The sequence below is a fragment of the Trifolium pratense genome, linkage group LG2, assembly GCF_020283565.1.
Source record: "Trifolium pratense cultivar HEN17-A07 linkage group LG2, ARS_RC_1.1, whole genome shotgun sequence".
NCBI lineage: Eukaryota > Viridiplantae > Streptophyta > Magnoliopsida > Fabales > Fabaceae > Trifolium > Trifolium pratense.
This window is the reverse complement of record NC_060060.1, coordinates 35430085-35442902: the sequence shown is the minus strand read 5'-3', so window position 1 is coordinate 35442902 and position 12818 is coordinate 35430085. Positions and strand designations below refer to the sequence as shown.

The 12818-nt window shown below is 39.8% G+C and overlaps 4 protein-coding genes across 4 annotated transcripts; 2 read left to right on the top strand and 2 right to left on the bottom strand.

Moving 5' to 3' along the window:
- The first annotated feature begins 48 nt into the window (after positions 1-48).
- Positions 49-2395, top strand: LOC123904311 (PKS-NRPS hybrid synthetase cheA-like). Its single transcript, XM_045953993.1, has 2 exons — positions 49-1094; positions 1196-2395. Exons 1-2 carry the CDS (start codon positions 72-74, stop codon positions 2228-2230), a joined length of 2058 nt encoding a protein of 685 aa, XP_045809949.1. The 5' UTR covers positions 49-71; the 3' UTR covers positions 2231-2395.
- Positions 2396-3857: 1462 nt separating this feature from the next.
- Positions 3858-4250, top strand: LOC123904639. The gene has a single exon (XM_045954275.1). It carries the CDS (start codon positions 3858-3860, stop codon positions 4248-4250), a length of 393 nt encoding a protein of 130 aa, XP_045810231.1.
- Positions 4251-4860: 610 nt separating this feature from the next.
- LOC123904638 (protein MAINTENANCE OF MERISTEMS-like) lies at positions 4861-6945 on the bottom strand. Its single transcript, XM_045954274.1, has 3 exons — positions 6547-6945; positions 5746-6468; positions 4861-5649 (listed from the first exon to the last, which is right to left on the bottom strand). Exons 1-3 carry the CDS (start codon positions 6943-6945, stop codon positions 4861-4863), a joined length of 1911 nt encoding a protein of 636 aa, XP_045810230.1.
- LOC123904002 lies at positions 6881-10895 on the bottom strand. Its single transcript, XM_045953699.1, has 3 exons — positions 10775-10895; positions 9870-10369; positions 6881-7082 (listed from the first exon to the last, which is right to left on the bottom strand). The coding sequence occupies exons 2-3, from the start codon at positions 10365-10367 to the stop codon at positions 7074-7076; spliced, it is 507 nt and encodes a 168-aa protein (XP_045809655.1). The 5' UTR covers positions 10368-10369; positions 10775-10895; the 3' UTR covers positions 6881-7073.
- Positions 10896-12818: the final 1923 nt, after the last annotated feature.

The window sequence follows — 12818 nt, the reverse complement described above, 5'->3', positions numbered from 1 at the left end:
AACATCTTCAAGATATATTTTTTGCACATCCGAGGTCCATAACTTTATTGAACTCTTTTCATACTGTGCTGATGATGGACTCCACATACAAAACCAGCAAGTACAAAATGCCGCTGTTTGAGATAGTCGGATTCACTTCGACCGAGAAGACATTCAACGTTGCTTTTGCCTGGCTCAGTAACGAAAAGGAAGACAACTTTATATGGGCTCTGCAACAACTACGTTGTTTGTTAAGGCGTGAGACAAATTTGCCGAAGGTTATCTTGACGGATCGAGATTTAGCTTTGATGAATGCTATTCCGGCTGTGTTTCCAGAAGCGGCGGCGTTGGTTTGTCGGTTCCATGTTAAGAAGAATGTGAGGACCAAGGCAGCCGAGCTGGTCAAGGTGAGGGATGGGGAAAAGGTCAAGGCGGCGGACATGAGGGAAAGAGTCTGTTTGGCGTTCGAGGATGTGTTAGATTCGTCTACTGAGGCTGAGTATACTGAAAATGTTATGGCTTTTAGGAAGTTATGTGAGAGGTGGCCAAAATTTGTTCGGTACGTTGAAGAGACAATTTTGGACACCGACAAAGAGAAGCTCGTGAGTGCATGGGTGGACAAGTATATGCACATGGGCAACCATACGACAAATAGAGCCGAAAGCGCACACGGTGTTTTGAAAAGTTACTTGACCGACGGTCTCGGTGATTTGGTGAAGGGTTGGGAATCGATTCACAGAATGTTAGGCAATCAATTCACCCAAGTGCAAACTGAATTTGGCCAGAACATGTCTGTGTATGGACACACATACCGGAAGAAAACACTTTACTCGACTTTGATGTTTAAAGTCTCTAGACGTGCAATGAGATACATCCACACTGAATCAAAAAGAGTCGAGTTTACTGGTATGGATAGCATGAAGTGTGGTTGTCTGATGAGGACTAACTACGGGCTGCCATGTGCGTGTTTGATTGCCAAGAAACTGCACCACAATAGGCCTATTAGACTCGATGAGGTTTACAAACATTGGAAGATAATTTGTTTCCAAGATGAAGAAGTTGGTGGCGACGTCGAGGACGATTATGCGTGCACGGCAGAGTGGCAAGCAATTCAGGTGCGTGTTTATTAAAGGCATAATACACTTATTTTACGATTTTACGATCATTATGCGTTGGTTTTTAATTTTTAATGGCATTTTTTTTTTGTTTGTTTTAGGAACGATTGAGGACAGCTGATGTAAGCATGAAAAATGAGATCCGAGATCAACTCCGCAAGATTGCGTATCCTACAACCACCGATGTGGAGCCTCCGACCACAAATGTAAAATCAAAAGGGGCTAAAAAGAAAAAGGTGGTCCGTGGAACAAGATCCACCAGCAGAGATAAGTCTCGATGGGAGCATGTTGAAGAATATTTCACGGAGACACAAGCGTCGCAATCGTCAAAGCCGTCTCCGTCAATTCCGTCCCACTCAAGGCCATCATCATCACAACCTACCGCATCAAACCCTATGCCTACGGTGTCTGAAGCTCCGCTCACTGTGTCCAACCCATTGCCACTAACCTCATCATCTCAAATTTTTGGAATTAACCACATGCCAAAATTCATGCATCCCTTCATTGAAGATATCACCAACGTGGACGGCGACGGCTATTGTGGTTACCGTGCCGTTGCATTGGCTCAGAGAGGCAACGAAGATGATTTTGAACTGATACGGTGCAACATGAGCAGGGAGTTGCGATTGAATAAGGATATGTATGTTGCTATATTTGGTTGCGAGGAGCGTTACCAATATATCTGTGATGCACTACTCCCACCCCCGAGGACGAGACAACGTACTAGTATTAGGAATAGTGTTGCACCGATGGATAAATGGTTCACGTTGCCGGATATGGGACATATCGTGGCCACCATATTGGATAGAGTAGTTGTTCAGCTCTCCATACTTCAAAACGGGCCTTGTGAAACTTTTTTCCCATTGCGTTCCATTCCGTCACCAAACCCGTCTTCAAGGGTTATTTGCCTTGGCGCGTTACCGGATCACTATGTTTTGGTAAAGCTTAAAGTTGGGTGTCCGATACCCAAATCAAACAAGTCGTGGAAGCAATATTGTGCTAAACAAAGTTTGGGTTGGGAAGATTCATTCATAGCTGCGCAACATAGGTTCGAGGAGATGATGAGCACCGAGAACGTTGTCCCCGTCAAAATAGTTGGTGCAGGCAGTAGAGAAACTCCATTGGTGATTGACTGATCATTTGGCCTATTTTAATGTATTTTACGTTGTTATATATTTTGATGTAAAGAACATCCATTTTGTAATGATATGAATCGAGATGTAATGACATCCATTTTGTAATGAAATATATTGAAGTGATTTGGTGTTGTGTAATTGTTTGTGTCAATATAATGATATTGGTTGAAGTAATTTTGATGTTGTGTAATTGTATGAATAATTTTTCCAATATGAATGTGTCTGGATGAACAGCGTTAACAATGGATTTCGCGTGGATGTCATTCCATGGAAGGTCGTGAGTTACAATATCATTGGTTGTCATGAAAATATATTTCGGTAACTAGGTACCGGAATTTACCCAGATTTCGGTAAATATCTGCCGAACCAGCCTATTTCCAGTGAACAACCGAAATTTTCGGTAGATTGGTACCGAAGTATGCTGTTCTTTCGGCAAATAGTTACCGAACTCAAATTTCGGTAAACATCTGCCGAATCATACAAATTCCAGTGAACCACTGAAATTTTCGGTAGATTGGTACCGAAATAAGGGGGTATGATAGTCAACTTCGGTGAATATTAACCGAACTCGTAAACTTCGGGGAATGCGAACCGAAATGTGTTTAAATTTACAACTGTTTACTGGGGGTATAAAAGAAAACTGGGGGGTAGAAAAGATGTAAGCATATGCCTAAAAACTTGTTAAAAATCATATAAATAACTTAATCGATACGAACCCGTCATATAATTTATATTTGAGATTACACCGACACTTTTTGTGGTCGAGATTGGACCGACAATTTTTATTTTTTTTTTGTGGTCAAGATTACACCGACATTTAGTTGTGGTTAAAATACACCGACGAAATTATGTGGCCGTAATTAGATTGAATGTAGTATAAAACTGCCGTATGTGTATAGTTGTGAAAAACACGTTTGAACAATTTCGCAAAATGAGTGCTTCAAATCGGTCTGTTAATAACAATAGGGCGACATCTCATGCATTTTCAGTTAAGTTTCGAGGTAACGACGAGTTGTTCTGCGTTGACCTGTCGAACAACTTGACGACTATTCAAGCTCTTAAACGCCAGATCGAAGTCATGTATCGCTTCAAATACGGCAGACAAATCAAAATAGAAAAAATTGCGTATTACGAATCGACAATCGATCTGGCCAGTGATAATGTCGGTGGATATGATGAGCAACCCCGAAAATACGAGTGGAAGGAGTTGAAAAATGATGACGATGTGAACGACATGTTCAATGGGGTAGAAGTTGATCCGAAGTATCCACGTTTGTATGCTACCTTATTAGTTACAAACTGAAATTTGGTTACTCATGTTGTTGAATTCCCAGTTATGTTGTCGTTGCATTTTCGTTTACGTTATCGCTTATTTTTCAGTTATGTTGATGTGACCTTTTAATTAATGAATGCTTTTATGTTGCACGTTTTTTATGCTCCATCTAAATTTTCTAAACGCTCGCCAAACGAATCAACACCCACCTACCGCATTTAAGCCCACCTAACTCCGCTAACTACCAATCCACCTCATTAACGCTCACCTACCGCCATAATGTGCACCAAACCCATCTTTAAATTCACGTGTTTTGTTGAATTCAACACTCGACAGAAAAAAAATAACGGGAAAATGGATGTCTCACTCACACAACGAATGAGATCTACTCTTGCGGCAGTTTACTTCGGCGATGGAAAACCGCATTTGTTTCGAATCAATGACGGTGAAACGTTCGAAGGTCTGAAACAGCAGCTGTACCAACTGAATCGCACCGTCAACAACCCGAACGACAATAGAACGGTATCAAATCTCCTGTATCGAAAGCCATCAATTGGTTCTGACGGACGCGTTGCTTTCACTCGTATGGCTGTTGAAAACAACGATGATGTTGAAACTATGTTTTCAATCTTCGAGCAGTACTCCTCCACGGGACCTATCGAGCTAGATGCGACACTGACAAGATCAGTTGAAGCCATCCTTGCTTGTCTTGTTGGGCCGGAAGACCCAAATAGGCAAACTAAGTGATGCGACCGTGTTGTTATCGTTTTGTTTTTTAATTTGCCTAAGTGTGTTTTCCTTTTCATCTTTGTTGTGATTTTTAGTTTGCCTAAGTGTGTTTCATTTTCTTGAAGTTATAATTAATACTATTTCGGTAAAATATTACCAAATTGTTCCCAGATTTCGGTATTTATGTACCGGAATTTTGACTCGCTCACTGGAAATAGGTAATTTCGGCACAACTTTACCGAACGCGTTATTTCGGTAACTGAAACCCGAATATTACCCAGATTTCGGTAATATCCTCCCGAACTTTTTCCTGGCTCACTGTTTTAGTATGTTTCGGCAGAGTTTTACCGAAATATATCTTTTCCCAACAAATGACTTTAAACTGTGTATCATCCGTGGGATCATATCCACGCGAAATCACCTGTTCGGATATAATCGTATTTCAAATGAAATTCATACATTCCAATCCAAATCCAATTAAAAAACAAATTAAAATGGAAACCGCATTCAATATAAATCCATGTTCATACATCACAAGCAAAACGAAATTATACGGACAAATTGTTCCATCGTACACGGTAGGTTAAAAAAAAAAAAAAAAAACATAGCGAAAACAAAAAATAAAAAACTACAAGCTGCTTGTTCCGGCATCTTCCGTTGTTGTCTTCTTCTTCTTCTTCCTCTTCTTTGTTCCTTCACCCGAGTCTCTTCTCCTCTTCCGTCGCACCAAATATGCATCTACAGGGTCCAAATCAGTGTAGGCTTTTTCAATAACCACCAAAGCATCGGCCAAATTGAGTTGACCATCGAGCGCTTTCCTCAAATCCGCTCGAACCTTCTTAGTCACTTCAGACACGTCGCATTCACCGCTCACGTTGTCCTCCTCAAGGTTAGCATGTGTTGGTGGATCCGCTTCAACCGGTGGCAATATCTTCGGATGAGAAACACGGTATAACCATGGAATGTATCCGGGTACGGTATCAAATGCACGCACAACTTTTGGTCCTCGCATCTCCTCTGTCACATAGTTGGCAGTCAGGTAGGAAGCAAATGCATCAGCAATCGTAAACCGATTCATACCAGCCTTTGCAGATACATCAGGGTGCCTAGGGATAGACTGGACATGTCCGAATTGTCGGAGGACACGCTCTGGCAAGTGTGGATTGATAATAGCACTTCCACACATAATCCAACCAGTGTACCAACTGATATCTTGAAAGGGTCTGGTTTGCCGGTGCTCCTCATATGGGCAAAACACCACTTCATCCATGCGCATTGTATCCAATGCGGACCTATGCTGCCCTGGAAATTTTGGTCCTTTTAAAGGCAAAAATCTTGCCGCATAGGGATTGTCGTGGGTGTATCTCTCATCAACAAAACGTCCACCAAAAGTCTTGAAATGCGCCATAATCCAGGCCTATTGAAAACACATGATATGGGTAAGCAAAATATTTAATTATAACAACCGACATTCAGTTAAAAGGCAAAATGCATTTTGAGTTTGTATGTATACCTGAAATAGACAGTTATAACCACCATGATTTCCACATCTCGGGCGGCTTGCAGCATCCAAGTAGTTGTACAGATATGCCAGCCCAGAAGCACCCCAATTCCACGTGTTAACTAAACTGAGGTCTCGCAAGTAGGTAAGAAAAATGACGTCCACGTACTGCATACTTTTGTTGGTGAAAATGGTTGCACCGATCAAGTAGAGCAAATAGCATCTAATGGTGCATTCCCTGAGGAATTCCACATCTTCAGCAGGCTTCTTTAACCTTTCAGCTTTCAAGGCATCCTTCAAATTATCGAGATACAAATCCTTCAACGCCTTAAACCCTATATGTGCTCCTTTCATTTTTTGAAACTCTTTCTTGCACTTACTAATAGGGAAGTTCAGATACTCTACGCACATCTCTTCACCATCTTCCTTTGTACATGACGTTCCGTTGTGGTCGAGCATTTTTCCGGTAATCGGAATATGAAGCAATGACGACACGTCGTCCAAGGTTATAGTCATCTCACCAATAGGAAGATGGAAAGTTCCGGTCTCAGGATGCCATCGCTCTGCAAATGCCGTCAACAGACCCCAATCGGTGTGATTGTAATTTGTCCGCCGCAGAGTTTCGAGTCCGGACGCATTAACGACATTCCAAAACCACAAGTACTCTTTCGGACATATCTTGAAATTGTTGATTTTTTTCCCGTTGTTCATTACCCTCAAATACCGGGATTGGAGCTGCAAAACATTACACTTCATTACACTTCATAACAATCGACATCGAAAATAAATAGTGTTATCTGAATCGTAACTTACCTCTCCTTTCCACAACGGGACAGCAACATGTTTTCCAAATCCCGGCAACAAAGACAAGTCAGACGGACCACCATCATAACATGTAACTGGTGGTGGTTTTACTCGTGGTGGGTTCCTTCCTTGTGTTACTCGCGTAACCTTTTTCCGTGGTTTTTTAGGTTCTGGTGGTGGTTGTTCAGCCTCCTCTTCCTCCTCCATTTCCTCTTCCGCTTCCTCATCAATTTCTTCTTCCCCATCATCATCCCCCTCTTCATCCGCTTCCTCGTCCGCTTCCTCCGCTTCCTCATCCACTCCTTCCTCCCCTTCCTCCCCTTCCTCTTCCCCTTCTTCAGAAATATTTTCTTCCACGTCTTCATTCTCCTCTTGCGATTCTGCATCCTCCGGTCGAGGCTCATCCATCGTGGTTGAAACTGCTTTCCCTTTAGCTCGACTTGGAATTTTATCTACATTGACCGCAGCCTGTCTACGTGCAGAGCTATGTGCTTTGCTTGCACCGCCACGTCTTGTTCGGCCAACTTTGTCGTCCGTCATGATTCCTACAAGAAAACAGTCACCATAAGTATCTACGAAATCAATATTCATCGGTTACTCATTCAAACAATTTTTATACATAAATCAATACTCATACAAGCATTTTGTCAAACACTTGGTGCACATAAACAAGAATACAAATCCAATTCATATGCCCTAAAATAAATTACCCTATACAAGTCCAATCATATACCCTAAATTAAAATACAACCCCAAATTTAGTGGAATCAAAACAATAATCACGAGCATTAACAAATCAAAAAAAAAAAAAAAAAAAAGCAAGAAAATGAGAGAGTTGAGTTTGAAAACTTACTTGTAGATATGAGCTTGGTGATTATCAGGGAGAAATTGAATGTTTAGAAGAGAGAAATTGTCGTTCTACCGGTGAAACCTTAAATTTGCGATTGAAACCTCCAAAATCGCCCTAGCCTCTGTTGCAAACCGTTTTCGCGCAAATGGTGAACGTTTAAAGTTTTTCTTAATATATTAGTTAATTTCGGTAAATGCGAACCGAACTACAGCGTTTTCGGCAGTTGTGTACCGAATCTCACCCAGATTTCGGTAAATAGTCCCCGGAATTTTCATTGGTTCACTGGACAGGACGTATTCGGCAGAAATATACCGAAAGATATTTCGGTTACCAGGTACCGAAATTTACCCAGATATCGGTACGTGGATACCGAAATTTTGTTTCGTTCACTGGAATATGATCTATTCGGCAGAAATTTACCGAATGTATATTCGGTTATCAGGTACCGAAAGTTACCCATATATCGGTACCTGGATACCGAAATTTTCTTTGGTTCACTGGAATTAGGTCGTGTCGGCATAAAGCTACCGAAATGTATATTCGGTTACCATATACCGAAATCTACCCAGATATCGGTAACTGGATACCGAAATGAATTGCATAATTTTTTTTTTTGTTTTTTGGGTCTTGCACGTTTATGTAACATCATAAACTATCATAACATAGCTGAGTATTAGACACATCACGCTAACGGAAATTTAAAAAAGGTAACGGGTAATTAAACGTAGTCAAATACACCAAATTGTTTGAATCAGACTACATCCAAATTCGACAAATTCAAATAATAAAATTACATTAAACAACAACTGAGTTACAATATTAGCTAAGCCTACTCTCGAGTGTTGTACCGTCTCCCTCTACCCCGCTTAAGTCGCCGACACGTCAAAACAGGGTTAAGCAAATTCAAAATCCTCCGCAAAGTACCATGAACAGGAGTTCCTTCCACCGCCTCACCTTCGCGAAGTGACCTCTCCACCTCATCCCTAACACCACGGCATACCTGAAGCATGTTAGGGTCATTCCTTGCTTCCGCGGCCTCTATCAACACCTCTAAGTTAGGTGGCCTTGGTGGTGACGCCGGAGCTTGTACGGGTCGCATAACTGGATGCGACACTTTGTAAAACCATGTCATGTATCCAGGTTCATGGTCCCATGCGCTAACCACAGCCTGACCCCTCATCTCTTCAGCAATCATCCTCAAATCCAACTCCTCCATAAAAACACGATCAATCTCACATAGGCTCATCCCCGGAGTCGCAGACAAATCCGGTTTTCTAGGAATGCCTTGGACATGTTTAAATTGTCTAAGCACGCGTTCAGGCAAATGCTTTGCTTTCAAATTACCACATCTCAACCATCCAGAAAACCAGCATGAATTTATCAAAGGGCGGACGTGTCGGTGATCATCATATGGACTGAATACGCAGTCGTACGTCTGAATATTATCCAAACTGTTTCTATAGCTACTTGGTTCCCTATGTCCAGCTCCAGGAACAAACTTTGCATTTCGAGGCATGACCTCAGAATAGATAGGATCCTGCGCCCACACGCTAAGTCCCGGAAAATGAGAAATTATCCAGCCCTGAAAGCATGACAAACAAGTTTCATTATATTGACGGACATTACATATCATACATGTTGAATAATTTTCGTAAGCGCACGCTTGTGTTACCTGAAGCAAAGACATGTACCCAGCCATCTGATTCACTGTCACCAAACACGCATCATCCAGATAATGTTGCAAATGAACCAGAGCAGCAGCACCCCAATTCCATTCACGGACAGCCGACAAATCCTGAAAATACTGCAGGTATACTACGTCCACGTAGTAACTGCTTTTGTTGCTAAATATGGTACAACAGACCAAAAATAGCAAGAAAGCCCGTATGGACCTGTCCCTATACAGCTTAATCTCATGCGCCGACTTACCTTCAGCAACAGCTTTATCAGCTAATCCGTGGTTAACACTATAGATATCCTCCACGTCAGAATGCTTCAGATGGAGCCCGTTCATTTTGGCAAAATGACCCATAACAACATTCCGATCAACTCCTAGAAATGAATTAACCATGTCAGCCGCTTCATCCCTTGACATTTTGCCATGGTTCAGAAACTTTCCCTCGATCGGAATATGCAACAGACACTGGACATCGTCCAATGTGATGGCCAGCTCACCCAATGGAATGTGGAATGAACTCGTCTCCGTATGCCATCTTTCAACAAATGCCCAGAGGAGCCCGTAGTCAAGCACGCTAAAATTAGTCCGGGTAAGCGGCTCCAAACCCGATGCTTCAACCACATCCCAAAACCATCTGTCCGTGCGGCGGGACGGTTTTTGTATATTAATAACTTTTTTTCCGCTGGCGATGCAACATAAATTTACCGCTAAAATCTGAAAAATTCAAATAACACAAAACATTATCGAGCTAACGTAATCACAACATTTTTAATAAAATAATCGTCGTATTTTAAATTGGTTTACCTCTTTGTCATTTGGGTCTGCATACCATATCGGAATAGCCATATGCTTATCGTACTCCGTTAACAAGGACAAATCCGTCGGTCCTCCTCCAAAACCTACTTCATCATCATTACGTGAACACTTTGGTGGTTTTCGGCGTACTGGTTTGCGCCGTTGTTGTCGAGGTGGTTGTTGCGGTGGGTCTTGCGGTTCATCTTGCGGTGAGTGTTGCGGTGAGACTTGTGGTGAGACTTGTGGTGATCCAAGATCATCATAATCAAAACACGCATTTAAAAATTGGTCGGCATCAAATTCATCTTGCACCACCAATGATTGTCCTAGACGTGTCCGTCCACGTGTATGCGACCCACCCGCCTCGGCATCATGTGTACCTTGCCCCGGAGTTGGTCCTTTGCGACGACCTCGTTTGGACGGATGATTTGCAGCAAGCTCTCTACGAGCGGAAGCATGTGCATTGATTGCCTTTCCATGCCTACCCCTAGGTAGATTTTCTTCCATATCTATACATAGATAAATAAATTCACAGTCAATACAAACAATTAATCTATGATAAATTCATACTTATAATTCAATCGAACACATGATTCTTGCAACAATGGAAACATAATTCAAATGGAAACATGCATTCATATTCACTCGTACATTTTGACAAACACTTAGAGTACACTATAACTCAATTAGCTTCATATTCACATTTAACTCAATTAGCAACATTCATTCATGCTAGTATGTAACCAATCTAACAACTAACCAATAATCAACGATTCAAACAACATAATCAACAATTTAACTCAATAATCAGATATTGAAATTTTGGAATTTTTATAGGGAAGAACAAAAAATGAATTTCAAATGTCATGGTGATGAGGAATGCATAGAATGACAAATAAAGAAAACAAACTTACTTGATGAAATGTGATTTGAAGTTGGATGTTGAAGTTGGCCGCAAATGTGTAGAAGAAAGGAAGAGAGGAGTTTTGTGGTTTGTTTTTCAAAATAAAACGAACTTACTGAAATTGTTCATATGTAAGATAACTTCGGTTAATATCAACCGAATCAACCATTCCTTCGGTTAATATCCACCGAAGTAACCCTACATTCGGTTCGTGGATACCGAACGATGTCAACACCACGTTCGGTTCGCAATTACCGAAATGTTTCAAGATGTCAAAAGACTTCGGTTTTTATAAACCGCAGTACCCCCCAAGGGTAAAAACGGAAATTCAGGGGGTATAAAAGAAATGAGGGGGGTCGGGAGAGAAAACTTCAAAAATAATACTCCCTCATGCCTCTTCTTTTCTTAATTCACTTGTCGTAAGTCACAAAAAACAATTAAGATGAGAGAGAGAGAGAGAGAGAGAAAAAACGTGAATGAACGACTAAAATTAAATTACCAAAACATGATCAATATGAGAACAAATAAAAGAGGATCTAAATCCATATTTTTTGAATGTACTATATAGTAAACCGTATGCTTTTATTTTGTAGGCCTTCGATCTATTGATTTGAAATTGGAATGAATGGTTTTTCCTGCAAGTTTGTATTGTTGTGCAGCTTGAAGTTTATCGCAATACTTGTAATACTCAATTCCAACTATAATAAATTGTTTGGTACCCTCCATTAAAAAAAAAAAAAAAGGTGTCATTTCAAAACACTTGTGTCTCGGTATACCATCCTCTATTGAACAATAAAAGTATACCAGTCCTATCGTAAACCATTTTAGTTATTTCCTCAATATAATTTCGCCTCTCATTCTCATTCATTTTCTGGAAAAAAAGAATTACGAGACACACTTGACAAGTTAAAATTCATAATTTAGTAAGGATTAATAAATTGAAATAGGGACAGTAAAAAAAAATTGAAATAGGGAAAAATGCCATGAGTTTTAAATTTAAAGCTAACAATAATAAATGCTAACAATAATATTAAAATTTGTAGTAAAAAAAAAAAAATTAATTAGAAGAAAAAAAGTCAAATTTATGATTTAGTAACAATCAAACATTTATATATGGGGAGGGATCAACCGTTACTCAAATGTTAATTATTCTATACATTAATTATTCTAAAATATAATCAAAATTTCATGTGAAAAGAGGCGTAACGGGAATACCCGATCCCCGTTGGGTTGGGTATGAGTTTGAAGTTATAATTTGTATCCCCGCTTGGAATTGAGATGAGTTTGGGGAAACATGAACTTTATGAGTTTGAGGAGGGTAAAATCCCCCTCCCCCGCCCTGTTGCCTACTAAAAATTTCACCTTTAAGATAGATAAGTGAGATGTTCGTGGTTCGAACTCCGACCCTTGCATATCAATATAAAATATTTGATTGTCTCTATAAATATTTCCAAAATATACAATTTTTATAATTTTAATAATATATAACTAATTATATTAATGATCAAAATTATGCATTAAAAATCGTGAAGTGATCAAATATGTCCTTCATTTTAGGACGGTGAATGTATCGTTTTTTGGATAAAGAAGTTAATGGTGTTTATAATTTTTATAATTGAAAAAATAAAATAATTTATACTAGTTTGATTAAAAAAAAAATATGCATCTAATTAATCAATGATTTTTTTTATTTTTTTTGTAAAAAACTCTTAAACAACTTGTGCTCACCGACGGTATCTGCTTGTGCTTTTTTTACTTGTGTCCTGTCTTATGCATTCAATCTATCTACCAGAATAATAGAAGAGCGATGTTTCGTACATAGTACCTGTCCTTCCATGTTGAAATATGATTGTATTTGTAATTATTATTATTATTATGAAATGAAACAACCCATCTATCTGTCAAAAAAACTTTGATTATTCAACCATGATGTATTGATGTCACAGATTTAGTAAGAGTCTAAAGTCTAAACTCTAAACTATTGATCTGTTAATTTACTTATAATCACACAAATCCATCTGGCTAAGCGTGTATTAAACAGCATAAAAATGGTG

Coding starts and splice junctions, on each gene's coding strand:
- LOC123904639 (XM_045954275.1), top strand. CDS start 3,858: ATGGATGTCTCACTCACACAACGAATGAGATCTACTCTTGCGGCAGTT.
- LOC123904002 (XM_045953699.1), bottom strand. CDS start 10,367: ATGGAAGAAAATCTACCTAGGGGTAGGCATGGAAAGGCAATCAATGCA.
- LOC123904311 (XM_045953993.1), top strand. CDS start 72: ATGATGGACTCCACATACAAAACCAGCAAGTACAAAATGCCGCTGTTT. Junction 1,095..1,195: donor CAGAGTGGCAAGCAATTCAG/GTGCGTGTTTAT, acceptor TGTTTGTTTTAG/GAACGATTGAGGACAGCTGA.
- LOC123904638 (XM_045954274.1), bottom strand. CDS start 6,945: ATGGATGAGCCTCGACCGGAGGATGCAGAATCGCAAGAGGAGAATGAA. Junction 6,469..6,546: donor TCCCGTTGTGGAAAGGAGAG/GTAAGTTACGAT, acceptor AATGTTTTGCAG/CTCCAATCCCGGTATTTGAG. Junction 5,650..5,745: donor GTTATAACTGTCTATTTCAG/GTATACATACAA, acceptor TGTTTTCAATAG/GCCTGGATTATGGCGCATTT.